Genomic DNA, 17,626 nt, shown 5'->3' with positions numbered 1-17,626 from the left:
AATTCTTGCTGCTATGGGGTTTAAGGGAACGTTTATAAAATGCACAATTTCAAATTATAGCTCGTATAAAACTTGGCCAGTTTTACGGCATATTATAAATAGCAACGAAAGGATTTCATGAACCGTGAGGCAGGCAAGGACTAATGCAATATTTTACTTATAGTTACTTATACGTATTTGAAAGCCAATTGAATGAATTCGTTCAAATTATTTTCAAGCGACACATACTAAGTTGGTAATATACATTTAAAGGAGATATTTAGCAATGACGTTTGCTATAGAAGTGGTAATGATAACTATTCCATTGTGAGTTTTGTACAGAAATGTGGTCACTGGTTGGAATTCAAAGCTTAGGATCTTACAAAAGGGGATACATACTTGTCATCTATTCAAACGGGGATTTTTACAAATTGATTTACATTAAAAAATCTTTATGTCGTGAGTATTTATAATTTATGTTTAAATAACAATAGCCTTTCACTTCATGTACATTGAACATTTTAACATTGTATAAAACAAGTAACGTATTATTTAAATTTAATAATTTTACTACTTCACCTCAACAAAAACTTGAATAATTATTGAACGCATGTTTATATTTTTTGGTAATCTTGATATGTAATGTCATTATAACTGTCTATTATATCGCTAAAGATATTTTAAAACCTTATACGTTATAAAAGTGTATAAAATCTATAATTTTTATTGACTTTAGTTCGATTTTGTTATTGAACAGTTTAAAATATTTGTAAAGTTCAGTTTTAACGTGACATCAGATTTATGCGTCGTGTTTTAAGAAAAACATACCGTACCTTTGCTTGGTATAGATCTGCAGGTACTACGGCTTATAGCTTATGTAGCGAAGACATTTTTCACTTCGCTCGAAGATTAAAGCCTTCATTTTTTTGTACTGTGCATAAGAGATAATACGAAACAGTTTTAATACAAAACAATCTATTTCATACACTACGATCTAAGTGTCATACATATAAATAACAATGATTTGAAATCGTTTTACGTTAAATTATTTACCTTCAAGTTAAAATTATTTTTATCATTTAGACCTGTTTCATAATTCCGTTGTATATAATCTGTTATATATTTATTTGTACTAATCATAAACGTAGGTATTTTTATAACATATGTGAAATCTATGATTATGTTACATCGTATTAATCTCGTTTTGTTCATCTAAATGTTTAGTGACGCCGGATAATTCAAACGTGCAACAACGCAATTATCTGCTATTTAAACTATCTTAGAGAAGAGATTAATTAATTAAAGAAATATGACAACATACGTCTTCTCACTCGTGTACTTTTTTTAGTGGTCGTTTTCATGTCCCGATCGGTTCTGATGTCCCCGCCGCTCTTGCATGCTGTCATGTAGCTCGGAGTTTGGTGGAGTAAGATCATTCATTTATTGTTTCTAGTAGCATTTTTAATTAGATCTGTCCATCTTGGTGGAAAGCGTCCAAGAGACTGCTTACCCTCCACTTTACTTTGCACCGGGACAGCATATGCCATACATAAAAATCTTGTCACATATAATTAGATAGAAGTATATGAAAAACATAAATGTATCGCCTATGAATAACAAAAATTTTAAAAAGTTAATCATGCAAAAATAGTTAAATAATTCTACAATAAAATAACCAAAGTGATGATAGAGTTTCATGAATTGAAGGATATTCTTGAAAATGGTCACAAAACAATCCTACCGAGTATGTTTTGAATTTATCTTAGATCTAATGTATATAGGACACACGGATGCCGTTATAAGAAAGATCATTTCGATTTTAGTTTATATTAAATTTTGTACAGCATTCTTTACATGACTTACAGGTGATCATTATAAATGATGAATCACGTGATAATGTATTTTAATAAAGATTTTTTAACCTTAATTTTACTGAAAATAAATTGAAATAAACAGAACTGTTATTGTAGTTTATATAAAATAACTATGTTTAATTATTCAGTCCATGTCAACATTTGTATAAAAAATAGAACTTCCCTTTAGCGACAAGCTACGTCGCAGGCAGTTTTACTGTTACTTTTTTTCTTTGCGTTCATGGCGAGGTAAACAAACACAGAAGCTATTTACCCCGCCGCGTGTCGAGGTAGAGCATGAAAAAATGTGAAAACCTGAACTAACGTCCCTTGTTAACGTTGCTATGCTATTACTTGTTTACGTGTTTACAACTTGTCGTAGAGGATTTTGCTGTTTCGGGGCTTTTTATTACGTCATTTGGAATGAAACTTTTAAGGGATAACTGTATAATTTTAAAATGTACTTTTAATACAACGACTGCATTTTTGGTTTATGTTAACTTTAATTTATTTTTGTAGAATTTCATTTGTAGTTTTTAACAATTAATAAGGGATATGGTACAAATTCAATTTACACCCTAACGCTTGTTACAATTGCGCTTATGCTATGATACACACCAATTCAACCGAAGGATCTGTACATAGTTCATACCCATAGATTCCCAATAGGATCAGTGGGAAGCAATCTGTATCCAAACATTACGACCACTTCAACTAGGTTGTCTTTCAACTACGTCAGCAGATGTTTTATACTAGTACTAGTGGCGGCTTTCTGTTCTGCGCATTATGCGGCCTGCCCGCTGTCACAAACTTTACAATCCGCTGTACTATGTCGGTTATTTTAGTTAACCAATCTCCTCACTCCTAATTCGACTTTAGACATAGTCTTAATAACGTTCTATTTCTATATGAAAGTATGAACATATGCTGTTTGCTCGTTGTAATTTACAGCTTCACCGAGTTTGAAGTGTCTGAATGATAAAGGCGCTCAGTAGTCTTAACAATAACTAAGCTCAATGGCTCCTATATCTATCTCGGCTCAGCTCGTTGTGTTAATTCCACCGAATAGCGCTAACTTAGGACGCTAAGGTGGACAGACTATGTTGTAATTAAGTGCAAATGTCCTCGAATGGGAACCTAGGCTAGGGATGCCACTTGAAACGTGATTAGCGTTCCGATTAGAACGAGTGCCCGGGAGAACCAAAAAACTCGGCTCCATGATGCTATTTGTTTCCTAACTATTTAATGTTTTTTTTTTAATTCAAAGAGCAATTTTATAAGGGAGTTACGTGTTTATAGTATGAGGTGAAATAAGTTTAAGAGGAGGAAGTTTGAAGACCTAGGATCGATGACGCATCTAAAAGATCATAATGAATATCCTACGGTTGATATGATGATAATGCTGCCAAATAGAGTGCATTTACTTAACACTATTCACACAGCACGGGTAAATAGAATACTTATGCTTAAACTTAATGCACCAGTAATGCAGCATTCTCAAATTATCTTTATTTATTACGACCGATGATGATTGCAATATTTTTTACCAAATAATAGCGTAGTACGCGATAGTCACCAATCAAATTGACAAGGATAAAATGAAAGCATGAGACAGGTAAAATGAACGTGACGTCAATAATAAATTGCCATGCCCTTTATATCCTTCAAAAGTCGTTACAGACTAACATAACCTTAAACCATAACTTCGAATTAAAAACAAATAATTCTTAAATTATTATCATCATTGCAGCTGTAGTACGTCCATTTAAATTCGGTTTTATTAAGTCTTGATTCCAGCAGGTCAATTTAGATCCGCTTGGCCAGACTGGGCTTACACCGAGATAATAAGACCCATAGTATGTTTACTCCTGGGCATAGGTCTCTTCGTAGATTTCCAATAAGAGCGACAGGATGCGCCGTGCATCCAATATCTTCAGGCGACCTTAGGTTAAGGTTACCTATCCACCTTATGTGGGCGGTCCTCCGTCAGGCTTATCACTCACTGGTCTCCATTCCGGTACTTGGAGACTTAGTGGATATCAGTTCCACGCGTGGCCTGCCCATTGTCACAACTAGCCAAACCGCTTGGTCAAGTCAATTACTTTCGTTTGTCTACGAACCTTTATTTCCTTGTTCTCTATATTTATTTAAATTTGTTGTTTTGTAGAAAGTAATGAAATCGATTCTGCAAATAACTTCCCGAGCGTATAATGAACATCGTATATCAAGGAAACTATTCTGATGCCCGTTAGATAGAGTGATGTCATTATGACATTATGCATCCGCTTAGAAAACGATAACGATAAACATTGTGCATTACATGTTGAATTATAATCTGTGTGAAATTGGTTTTAACACAAATAACATGTTCCGATGAAAATAAGACGTCATGTGTGACAACTCGTGATACAAATCCTGTAAATATTTGTCTAGGCGTGTTGTTAATTTTTACTACAAAATCATAATAATATCTATTTAGTGTGTGTTTTGAGTGAATACTACAACCTCTCTCATTTGTTAATGATAACGAGCTAAGAATATGTTAACCTCGAAGACAAGTGATTTATTTCTCTATACTACGTAGATATTGATGATGATACATGAATGCATTGTTTTAAAGCAACATTATTTTAACATAAAGATGTATTGAACGATAATATGAAATAAAATTATGCGATTTACTAGATTGTTGAAACATTAGATAATGAACAATTAAAAAGTGATATTGCATTAGCATTAGAAAGTTTTTCCGATCCTTAACAAATACCTTAACCTTTAACACGGCCAATGACCGCCATTTACGCAGCGGCGGCCTCGTGAAACTGATAAGCGGATTCTTTGTGAAGAACTGATGGAAACTTAAATTCAATTAACAAAGCATTTGATGAACACATTTCACACTTTTTATTAAAGCTATTTGGAACAAAGAGACTTAATTACTACATCCTCTTATTGTTTATAATTTATAAAGAAGACAATTCAGGGACACAACACAGTGGACTCTGTAAGTATTATTACTTGCTTTTGTTTCGTTTTCAAACTTATTCTCGTAGTGTAGATTACCATAAATTTTTATAAAAGGTATTCCTGCTTATGATTTTCACCGAAATTAAACCAGAGATTAGAAAAATTTAATACGCACATATATGTAAGCTTGCTTAACTTTAGTGAAAGCTAAAATATGTTTAAAACTTTTCTGACCCGCAGACATCGTTAAAATTAGTTTGACCAATTAACGCTTACACTTCTGCGATCAAAAAGTAAAGTGAAAATGTTATATAAAACTCTCGGGCATTAGGGAAGCAGATATATATTTTCTAAGGTTGGTAAGGCGGTCTATAACATTTGGTAAGCCTCAGTTTGTTAAAAATGGGAATTTCACTTAACAGAGCCCTAAGCATTTTGAAGGATATTTTGAGTCTAAAACGCGTCGTCTCGATAGGTACCAAAAGCGCTAAATTGTTTAGAAAAAAGCGTCAAAAACTCGACTCATATCGTTCCGTAACGATCGTATTCGTCTGATTTGTCTCCCTGCGACTTCTGGTTATTCAGTAAACTCAAAAGTCTAAAGCGGAACCGCCGTTTTGACACGATTGAGGAGATAAAAACAGAATCAAAGAAGGCATTGAAAGCTACACCGGAAAAAGACTATTCCGTCTGAATCGAGGTCCAGGAAAAACGTTGGCAAGAGTGTATTTTACCGGAAGAGGATTGCTTTTAATGGGATGAAACTGATTTTGAAGAATAAATAAAGAATTTACATTTTATTAACATTTGCACCATACTTTTTGTAAAGAAAGTAGTGTTTATATGTAAACAAAAAAATCAAAATTACAATGCAATTTAAAGATTTATTGAAATACTTAATAATACAAACAATTATTAAGAATCTTCGTAGAGTCTATTTAGTTTCACTATCAGCAAATTTGACTGTAAAAAAATAGGTTTTATTTCATTTCTATGTTACGTTGTTAAAGATTGCACATGAAATTAACAATGTTACATATGTTTATTTGTATATTAAGTTATACAATAAGGTACTTACGAGTATAATAATTTGAATTAAAGGCAACAAATAAAGCGAAAACAAAGCGCTGATTTAAAATAGCTACAAATAGTATTAAATCTTACTAAATCTATCAGCTAGTTATAATTATTTGTTAAAAATTAGATACGTCAAATATTTGATAAGACTGTTAATAGTGACTGTATAAAGATAACGTTAAGAATCATAGTGTCTGGATTATTTGCATATACAAATATCAATATTCAGATAACACATAATTTCGGTTTTTATAATTCGTAGCGTTCGTTCATTGTAGATCGGTTTGACCTGAAACGCACATTCCTCTCTGAAATAGCGTTACGGCAATAGATATAATGTCGTTGTGGTTTCTGCAATGTGGGTCGAAGCACGCTTACATCACATTCGAATATATCTGAGGGTATGTATGGTGGTACGTCTATCTTTGAAGAAGTTGTCTGTAGATACTCCCGGCGCCTATTTTTTCAATCTGTATTGCTTAAGCCTATTGAGGAAGGAACATTCTCGATAGAGAAATAACATGGCTTATTGGACGTAGCTACTTCATATGTTATTTGCAGGGGCCTGGAGTAGAATAGGCAGTATCTAGAGAATAGGCATCAGCGTCAGAACACCGCACTACAATCGCTAACCCGTCTGCGTGGTGTGGAGATTAAAGCATATCTCGATGGTTGTCGATCCAATTTGCAAGTCGGCGACTTGTCCCTTGCGTCCTTGGCAACTATTCTTGTTTGTCCGTTTACGTTAACACATTTATTTGGTTGGTAGAGCGCTGAAAATGCCTAGCCTACACTTCTTTATGTTACCTAAGGTCGAGAACTCTCCGGGAGCCTCCACTCGGGTCGCAGAAGTTCCACTGGATTGGAAAGGTGCCAAACTTTTACGTCGCTTTAGCAGTCTCTCTATTACGTAAATACGTTGACGGAATGGAGCAGCTGATATTCTCGCCGCGCATAAGTTGAGCTCAGCACATCAGGTTCGGTAGTACTATAGACGCAGGGACTTATAAAATAAGACCACGGCTAAGACTGGCTGTAACATACGTCCGCACTATTAGACTTTTCTTGACTGATTGTACGTAACAGTTTCATCTGGATACACTTCACTGATTTCTATGATCGGATTATCTATTAAGTGCGCAGCAATTTTTCGCAGCTTTTGTTCAATAAAAGGCAATTAAATGTGCAGGAGTACTAACATATTATTAAAGTATTACCCATCGCAATAACTCGTTACAAATTTTTCTCGTCTTTCTGGCAGAGTTCGAATATCATTATGATAAAAGTGTTTACCTTTTGGCGCTATCCACAAATCCAGCCATTTGTTGTCTTCATGTCAGTGGAACTGCCAATCGGACAGATAATGTGCCCATTAACCGTAATATCTGGAGAATATGGCGAGTGGGGTTGGACTTCGTTTTAACGTGGAATTTAATGAAGCGTTGTCATGAATGACCTTTTCATGTTATTTGCTCGTATTGTGACTGATTTTCACACAATACTCGACTGTATCGATTGAAGTCGGTCAATCGGTGATGGTTTTGTCTAATTTTAACAGTGGATTGATTATAAACAAACCAATCTGGTTACACTAAATAAACAGCATAAATTTCGCTGTATACTTGATTTTATTGCGCGCTTAAGACATATTTGATCATTTTTTTTTAATTTCTTTTTTTTTTGTAAATTGCAGAAGACATTGTAATTATAAATTAAAAGAATTAGCAACATCCTCACGAATTCCTTTGTTATCTCAAATATTATTACGTTATTTGGGTTTTGATTAAATATTCTTTAATGCTTTATTTAGCATAGATATTTATTAAAGGCATTGCAGTTAGAATCAGCCTCGACTCATGAATAGGCATAGTTAAATATCTAAATAGTAATCCAATCGTCCGGCTGTTTGATTGTCATATTGTCTGCTGCCGAAGTAGTTTCGGCTCGTGTACCCTTGACTCGATTACTTTGGCTATTCACTCGCGAAATGAATGACGATAATCGAATCGAATATTCTCGAATCCAAACGAACTAATAATATCCACAGATACTTAAAAATAATACTTTGGTTATACATAGAGTATATTAAATATGTCATTGACATTTTAATGTCTGTTATTAATTTTAAAGTATAATTATTAACTTTATTCGTAAAACAAACATATTTCTTTAAGTGGTTTTGTTAATATAAAAAAACTTGACATTTTGATTTCCGAGCTTTTAATCTTCAATGGTAGCGGTATATCCAGCAGTGGGTTAGTAAGGTCCAATAATATTTAGGCAAAAATCAAGCGCATTTCTTGTCCCGTACGTAAATGGGTGTGTATCTCATCAATATAGAACAACACGTAATCCGAAGTACACTGTTTTTATTCAGAATTTAATATAATAAAGTAAAAAGGCTATTTAAGTTTTAGCCAAAGCGTTATTTCATACAAAGAACATTCGAGAAAAGTCGAACGAAACCTACTTGATCTCTGCTTCATCAGTCTTAACATGAAGAATAGCGTCAATTGAAATCGATATCTATTGTAATTATCAGAAAAACAAAAGAATCCCTAGCGATGCGGTAACTAAGAACTGCCTTCTTTTTTTCTAAAATCGATCGAAAGATTATGTTCTCCAAGTTTCTGTTTAAGTAAAGTATTATATAATGTTGAGGTTTTATTTTTCAACTGCCTATTAATAATCAGTTGTCCCGATCGACAAAAATGTTGTCTTATGTTGTATATTGTTGTTATATTTACATCGTCGTGTCACCCCTGTCACTGCGAGGCATTGCTTCCCCCAAAGAACCCCACGGTGACCCCGGTCTCGTGGTACCCGCAACCAGGGACTTCTTTTAGTAAAAATAATATTAATCCATATTTCATATATATATTATGTCATAATATTATTTATATTTTCATTTCAATGCTACCTTATGGTATACGAATGGGCAGTTAAAAGTTTACTCTATAATTTCTGTAAAAAAAGTTCTGTTTTTAACCTCCTTATTCCTCGTGTATTTCATTGGGAAAGAAAAAATCTTATAAATGTTCCTCGTGTTGATAACGAAAATATAAAAATTAAAATTAGCCGCAGTGGTCAAATCGTTTTATCGCTTAGTAACACTTTTAGAGTTTCATTTTTATTTATAAAAGTTAACGTAATATATAGATCGATTTAACCTGAATTCAATTCAATGGAAAAAAATTGTGTTTTCCACGTGTTTCTCGACCTTCAAAAACATTATATTTAAATTACCCTATTTATAACTTAAAACTTATTTCATTCTATAAATAAGTTAAAACTAACTCCGCAAGTCTTATGCAACGTAACTTCTTTATGATTGATTACACGCTGCGCTGCCTTTATTCGGATGCGATAAAGGTGCCATTTTAAAAACTCGATCTCTACCTGACTTTGATGTATTTTTCACATATAAATTTTCTATTGATGCTTGACTTCAAATTAAAAATATAGGGTGCTTAAAAAACAAAATCTAACGGGGTATTGAAATTACTTCTGTATGTGTTTGATTTCTTGACAGAGAAGGTAAGTACTGCTGTTTCCAGTATCAAAGCGCTGTCGTATGGCCTCTCTATAGATTTGCAATAGGACCGGTTGAAACCGGCCAGGTTCTTCAGACGACTTTAACAAGGTCGAAGGCGCCTTAGCTAGAATAAATACTAGATTGATGAGACAAAAGCCAAGATTAAATTACGTAGGAGCAAGACAAAAACACTCCGTCCTCGCCGTTAAGGACGGATCACACGGTATACCGCTACGTATGAAGCAGGTTTTCTCTAATGTATATTAGAAGTGTCTCTAAAATTCTTCCGTAATATCTTCTTACAGACTAAACTCTTCCCAAAACGGCAGAAATGTTATCCATTAATTATATATGTTGCAGCATGGAAATGTCTTATTAATCAGTTTATTGCACTAAACATCTTTATATATCTCAGTCTCATAAATGAATGTCACTTTGGTCACAGATTCACAAAAACGGCGGTATCGTCCCCTTGCTCTGAAGCTTTTCATGGAGATGGTAGCGGGATCAAATGCAAATAAAAAGCGATATGTAATAGCTCTTTTAAAAAAAATCGTTCAGCTAGCCGTCTAAAACGTATGGATTTTTTTCGTTGTGAACAACAAACGGGTTAGGTAAAGGATCTTTCCTCAAAATTTGGCCTATTAAAAAAAGTAATTTTTCAATTGTAGATTTAAAAAAAGAATAGAAACAAGATAATGAAACCAATATTTTTATTATAAATCTCGTTTAATTTACTGTCCCCATTGTTCTAGTAAATTCCGCATTCCACCCTTTTCACATTAGCGCGGCTTTGTCAGTGTTAAGGTTTCATCCTTACAAGTGTTAACTGAAATTACATCTGTCTGCGAAGCGGGAAAGGATAATCTCAGATTATTGCGGTTATTTGCTTTTATCAACAATATATTTATATTTATTAATCACCAACAAGTGAAAGTTGATTAAAACATTTATTAAAAAATATTTAGTTTATATTATTTTGCGGTAATGTCACACTAGTTGGCATTGAGTACGTAAAGATCACTAGCCAAAAAACTAGTTTTTTTTTTTATAACGAAAACTTTGTTTGTACTCAGTCATGGCCGTCCTGACCAATCTGGCATTTTGGGCAAATAATTGAATATCGAATTAATGATTCTAAATTATATAATATAAATTTTACGAAAAAAATATTTCCTCTGTATTTCTTGCTTCTCAATGCGACAAATATATATTTCAAACATAAATGCTACGAATATTTATGGATGTCTGATAAAAAAAAAAACAATAATTAAAATTAACATGTAGTTTAAGTAATATATGTTTAAAGAACATTCTGGACCTCTGTTGATTTTATTTTAGTTATTATAATGTATGTCATTAAAGCATAGCTTCTTTTGCCTGTATAATTCTTTATATGCAGCTACACAAAAATCAAAGATGACTACTACACTATACTCTTTTACAGCGTTTTTACTATTTCATATAGTAAAATAGGTAGTAATATTATTTGAGGAAAGGGTATAACAGTATGTATGGTAATAGAATGACATGCATATATTTAATAGGCCGGTAAATTATTAACAAAAAACATAATAAAGAAGAGAAAAAAATTATAAAAAACACGTATAATGCCATAGTGCAGGAAAAAAACTACTTATTACCAACACACCATGCCATGGTCAGTTCAATATTGTACTTTGTACTACCTAAAGCAACCAAGCCAATAACATTAATGTTATTACTAGATCTGGACGAGTTATGTTAATGTAATTGTAATGTTAAATTTTTTGTTAGATTCAATTTTAGGTTTTAATATATTTCGTAATTATTCTAATAAAAAATTCGACCTATAATTATAAGAAGTTTTTAAACATCCGTTCCGCGTGTTACAAGAGGATTTTAAGTGTCATAAAAAATAACGATTTCTTGAAAAGTATAAAGTTATAGACAAAGGTATATAAGTAAGAATATTGGTTAAACTCTATATTCCTGGATACGTAACGGTAAGAATTTTATAGGTAACTAAGTTTACTTATTACAGAGTAAACTCGTTAGCGCACCTGACGGTTTTCTCCAACTAGTTTTCTCAAACTTAGTTATATTGATTTCATTAACCACAAAAACTAGCGAATTGTTCTTTCTCCTCACCTTTGTTTACCTTCTATGAAATTAATGGATGTAATTTAAACAGTTACGAAAGAAAAAATATCACGTACATTTATTTTAAATTCCAATCAACACTCTCTATTAAATATTATATAAACAATAGTGTTATGAATTATTAAGTTACGTTTTTATTATTACTACATACATTCCAAATTACTTTAAATTCAATTAAGTGTAAGTAATGCATTATCTCTGTTAAATCTGATTACATTTTAAATCTACTCGTAGTGTTATAAAACTGTTTTTAATGATTTATAAACAAAATTAGAAACTCATGAGTTATGCGTCATCTTTAATCCAAACCACAGACAGTTTATTTTAAATTTAAAAAGTCGTAATATTTCTAATTTCCTTTTAATTTTGGTATACAATTATGTGTATTTTTTGGGGTTTATACCATTTATGAGAAGCTTTGGAAAATTATGTTTTCATGAATGTGTGAATATTTTTTTTTTACCAGGACAGGGTAATTGGTTATAGGTGTAAAAGCTTTAAAGGGATGAATGTGTGAATGAACTCTTTTGCTGTCAGTTAATATATGTTCCACCCGATATAAAATTAAATGTCAGAAATAATAAATAACAATGATAACATATAAAGAAAAAGTTTTTAAAATTCTGATACATCAAGATTAATTATTATTAACTATTCGTCCTTGCTTTGTACTGGAAGAATAAATTGGCTTGTCGCATACTAGAAAAAAATAATTAATGTAACATATTTCAGAGTGGACACTTTATACAGGTTGATCGCAAATATGTATAACAGCTTTAAACTTTGTTGCTGAAAAATGAGATATAAATTCGACTCATAAAGCTTTTACACTTACACTTTATTTGGCATTAATCAGAAAATAAACTTCATCGACGTTTACATTGAATGTATTATGCGTAACAAACGTGACTTGTGTTACAGAAGCGGAGTGCGATGGTTGCGGTAGTGATGGGGACGAGGGTCGCAGCGTGGGGGAACTGTTGCTGCCGCAGTATGCACTCGCCACCGGGGGCCTCGCGAAAGACCACCGCCCACTCATCACCTTTCCCGACAACAACAACTTCCATCTCATCAGTGCTGCTGAGTATCGCCGCCTGCTTCTCTACCTCACCTCCGTGCCCTCGTAAGTCATCATCATCATCATCATAATACAACTGTAGGACGCCCACTCTTAGACTTAAGCCCTCTCCCCCTCCCCTATATTTCAAATAGATCTGATTCGATGTGGCCAGTATATTACGTCGTATGCTTCTCTTGCCAATGATATCAACTACAGAACCTTAACGCTCCTGGGACCATCCGTTCTGTGCTATGTGGTCTACCCACAGTCGCTTCCCCCTGAGTTTTCTCACTCACAACTTCAGTTCAGATAATGGATGAAATACGAATTTAACCATTAATTGCGTCAAGTTAGAAACAAAATGTCCATAAAACTAGTGTAACGGTTAATAGTGCTAGGTGGGCGGGGTTGATTGGAAATAGGTGTGAAACCTTTTTGCGGACAAATAAGATATACAATCATCCTTTTAATGTGTATACACAACCATTCAATCTCAACCTGTATATCTACAGCTAAACAGTAGTGCGAAAGTGTTTTGCCTCTATATATTAATGTCGTGCAGTCTCATGTTAGCGAGAGGGGACATATTGTTGAATAGAATTGAAAATTTCCAACCTTGTGCAGCATCACATTTTTATTGACAAGTCATGTCACTATTAAATGATTACCCATCGTGACTACAACGTAAATTGTTAAAATATTAAAATGTAATGGAAAGAACAGAAAGATTTTAGATTCCCCTAGCATTTATTTACGTTACCTCGATTCAATGTATGTTACGTTTGTTATGTGTCATTGTTTCTCAAGTTTATGTAAGAAAATTGCTACAATTATTTATCAAATTCATTACCAGTTGTAATGGATAAATAATTGTATCCAACCGTCTTAACAATCTTCAATAAATGTGTAGTTCTGTTGCAAGGTTACAAGTAACTACTGCTCTCAATATGTATCTAAAATCAAACACTAAATATCAACATAAAAAATGAAAAAATTACCATATTTGCGTTACATACATAAGTTAATACTAAAATAATGATTTTTATTTTAAAATTAGATTCTAAACATCTCGAAATATACTCGTCGATAATTGACAAATGCCAGTCGATCTTAACTAATTTTTTTTGTTTCCTTTTTCTTACTAAGTTTTGTTTTTGGAAGTCAGATTTTTTAATTTAGGGGCAACAAACGTAGGGATCGGATGGGAAATTTATTCTATTTTAAAGTAAAGAATTTTTAATCTAAACCATTATTTCCGCTGAAAGATTTAGTGGTCGTTAAAAAAGTCTGATATGTGGTGAACAGAAAGTAGGCCATGCCCATGTTTTGCTCAATCGACACTAGATTGTTTACGTTGGCAGATTGCACGTGTCTACAACAACCGAGGGGCCCCTAGTCTATCGATTGTTTACTCCGGCTTCCGATAAAACGTACCTGCATTTTTAAAACGTTTTAAAGATGAAAAATAACGTTAATACATCTCTAACTATGTATTATATATAAAGTTTTTATTAACTATAATTGGTGTCGCTAGTGTTTTGTTTACAATATTTTTTTGAGCTTTAACTAAACACAGGCAGTTGGGAGGAGGATGCCGCTATTTAATACGAATCATTCTTCTCCCAGCTGCGAGTCACGACAGCGTTTTATCATTATTTACAATTTTTCTTATGGGCAAATACGGCTTAAATGTATACATATAAACTATACAATTTAGAAGTTTTATTCAATTATACATTAATTGGTACATTATTTTATTTCATCAATGCTCTATTTATTCTCGAATCATGTGTACACACATAAGCAATAAGAATTAAAAATGTGCATCATACATAAGTAGCTGATGTTTGTATGGCATAAGAAATAAATAAAATGATTAGAAAAAAGAAACCTATTTCATATTAATATCAATTTTATTGCATATTCATTTCAGATTGCTCGAGGCAGAAATGGGTTTTCACATAATAATAGATCGAAGAAAAGATAGATGGAATTCAGTCAAAGCTGTATTAATTAGGATATCTGTAAGTATGTTTGTTTGTATGTAATTATTTTTTTTTAAATAATGTTGCATTGAAAATTAAAATGATATAATTTTCAGGAATTTTTTCCTGGTGTGATTCATTCGGTGTACGTTTTACGACCGGCCAGTTTTCTGCAAAAGGCTTTGTCGGAAGTTAGCAGTAAGCTGTTTAAAGAAGAGTTTCGGTTCCGCGTTCTCGTGTGTTCCTGCATAGAAGAATTGTACGAACACTTTGACAGGTCGCAGCTTACGCCGGACCTCGGAGGAGAGCTCCAGTATTCACACTCCGAGTGGATTCAGCAGCGAATTGTAAGTGGAACTCTTATTTATAATACCGCGTTTACATTTATTTGGAGTATACTTAAACATTCTGGAATTTAAATCATGCCCTCAAAATATTAATGTAATTATTGTTCATTTTTATTTTTATTTCAATTTTGATATACATATATTTGTATAAACGAACGCTAGGATTCATTACCTAACATACTATATTTAATTCGTTGCCTAGAGTTAATACAATCTTTCAACTGCTTATTGTAAGCAAATGAAAGGGATAGATTATCGCAGTACGAAGACGTGTAATGATGTGCTTACATAGGTATTTTTAAAAAAAAAAAAACGCTATTCTCTGTGGCCTGATTTTCCAATGTATTTATCTATAAGGTTATTCCAAAATAATCAGGCATTAATATAAAAGTACTCCGACTTACCGATTCAATTAGAGATCAGTCCAAATACACGGAAAATTAGGAAAAATTAACATAAGAACAATAGAACCTACCCGTAACCCGCAACGGCTGTTTCATGTAAATGCGTACTTAGCTCATTATATCTAACCAAATGAGACAAGTTGTTTATTTTTTGGTAACTGCGTAGGCAAATATATTTTTAGAAGTTTTTTTACACGTCGTTTAGAAAGGACTCAATAGTAGTTCTGTTGAATATGATTACATATTAATCATTAGATTACATTTGAACCCTTTTGACATTTTAGTTTTACGTATCCATTTGAAGTTTAGATAGTAACTTTATATCTTTCCTTCTTTTCTTTAAATTAAAGATGATGTTAATCCTTGCGCACTGAAAATATCTTTGTGGATATTTTGGTAAATATCATATCGAGCTGATCGCCTTTATGATAAATCTGAGAAATTACTTCACCTAACAAATGTAAACTTTAAGTACATATATTCTAATTTTGTATTCCATTACAGGCTTTGGAGAAATTTTCGACATTAATGAAAGAGATATCAACCAAACTTGATGACTTCATGCATGAGATAGTAGACTGCGACATGGGCAACGATCCTACACAAACCAAAGATTTATTAGACAGCCAAGAAACTAGGTAAGTTGTTTACTTTAAAATCATAGACATTGAAGAGTTTTTAGTAGCTTGAAAAAGTTTTTACTACATAAAGATAAGCTTGATTTGTTTTGCCCTAGTATTTAATGGAATCAGGCGTTACCTCGCGGAAGTCCATCCTAAGTAAGAAAAGGACCAATATTTAGCCACTTCCGCACATGCAGTGGTAGTCGTGCAATAAAGTGCAGAGTCACTCTGTGTTTGGCACTAATCGGTGTAACATAACTCCTGAAGATGCCCCGTGGAGGGGTGAAACACGTGTTGAGTAATGTGGCGGTGGCGGTTGTGTGATTCGCACTGTTTGCCGCATACGCATTTATCAGCGGGCTGGCGGGCGGTGCACTTTATTGTACGACTACCACTGCATGTGCGGAAGTGGCTAAATATTGGTTCTTTTCTTACTTGCCTTAGTATGTTGTTTAAAATTTCACTCCTTGTAAACGAAATAAATGTCATAGTAAGACATCGTACAAAACTTCTTTGCTAAATGAAAAGAGCCAATGAGTGATAGCCCAAGCCGAGGTTCCTTAGAGAGGGCCCTTGAGCCTCCATAGAGCGTCTGCCGAAGCTATTGAAGACTTTTGGTCTCTCAATTCGATGAAACTATAGTATACCGCGGCCCCATCCGATGCTCCCCAGATAGCTTTTATTTATGTATTTATTTCAAAAAGTTACGCTAAAAGTCTACGAAGTACGTTTTAAATGTAAATTTAAAAGGTAGCCATTCTGTTGACGACTCTGTCATTGAGAGTCGTCCTAAAAATTATATGATATTATAAAGAAATAAATACCTGTGTATTTAGTTAATCAACAAGCATTATGTTGATGGATGGCTTTTTTTTAAATCGATATAACAATTGTAATTTTTTTTAAGATAGGCATCTTCATCAATAAATATAAGTTCTAAATCTTTGACACACACGCTTATTTATAAAGCCGTTATTATAACTTACAGTTGATTGGAGAACTCTACAACATGTAAACCGATAGACATTGTAAGGCAGTGTTTCCCAACCTTTTTTGTGCCATGTCCCACCATAGGCTTTCTAAAATTCTTGCACCCCTCATGTAACATACATCATTTCAATATTAAAGCAATAGAGATAAACTAGTGTCGAGTCCATTTTAGAATTGCCCCCCGTTAAAACTCAAATCGCCCTCCTGTGGGGCGTGGGCCTCACGTTGGGAAACATTGCTGTAAGGCATAGGCGTCCCGCAAATGATGATTGGTCTTGTGCTCCCCACATTTAACGACTTCTCTATAACAGTGGATATTTAATTATTATAAACGCTTTATGTATATAAATATCTTACATTGTTTTTAAATTTCAGGTATAAAGCTTTAAAAACTGAATTAGCAGCAGCAACGACGCAAGGCGAGGAGTTGCTGACGCAAGTCAGAAAACCAAATCTTACATATAATATTATAAGTCACGTGGCCGCCGTGGAAAGGTAACATTCATTTCAATTACACAAATCAAAACATTAAAATGCTAACATTTTTTTTCAAAATGTTTAATACATGCTTTTCTGCATTAACAATCAGTTTACATTTCCATTATATGTCGTATTTAGTAAATATGTAATTTAAAATATAATTAAAATAGTATGAGTGCTATTA

At 33.2% G+C, this 17,626-nt stretch overlaps 1 protein-coding gene across 6 annotated transcripts in view; it reads left to right on the top strand.

Moving 5' to 3' along the window:
- Window positions 1–17,626, top strand: part of LOC137927119 (guanine nucleotide exchange factor DBS-like) — a 117,200-nt gene that overhangs the window by 27,713 nt on the left and 71,861 nt on the right. For all 6 annotated transcript variants that reach the window (XR_011107743.1, XM_068770920.1, XM_068770924.1 and 3 more), the window contains exons 2-6: window positions 12,475–12,676; window positions 14,547–14,637; window positions 14,715–14,945; window positions 15,854–15,987; window positions 17,338–17,457. Coding sequence is in view for 5 of the 6 variants with exons in the window: in XM_068770920.1 (XP_068627021.1) it covers window positions 12,475–12,676; window positions 14,547–14,637; window positions 14,715–14,945; window positions 15,854–15,987; window positions 17,338–17,457 (778 nt within the window). In the remaining variant the exon portion in view is untranslated. The remainder of the gene's footprint in view (window positions 1–12,474; window positions 12,677–14,546; window positions 14,638–14,714; window positions 14,946–15,853; window positions 15,988–17,337; window positions 17,458–17,626) is intronic.

The sequence above is a fragment of the Battus philenor genome, unplaced genomic scaffold (genome assembly GCF_028537555.1).
Source record: "Battus philenor isolate CCGP_79_NKW_IND1 unplaced genomic scaffold, ilBatPhil1.0.hap1 SCAF_3, whole genome shotgun sequence".
NCBI lineage: Eukaryota > Metazoa > Arthropoda > Insecta > Lepidoptera > Papilionidae > Battus > Battus philenor.
This window is presented reverse-complemented; position numbering and strand designations above follow the sequence as displayed.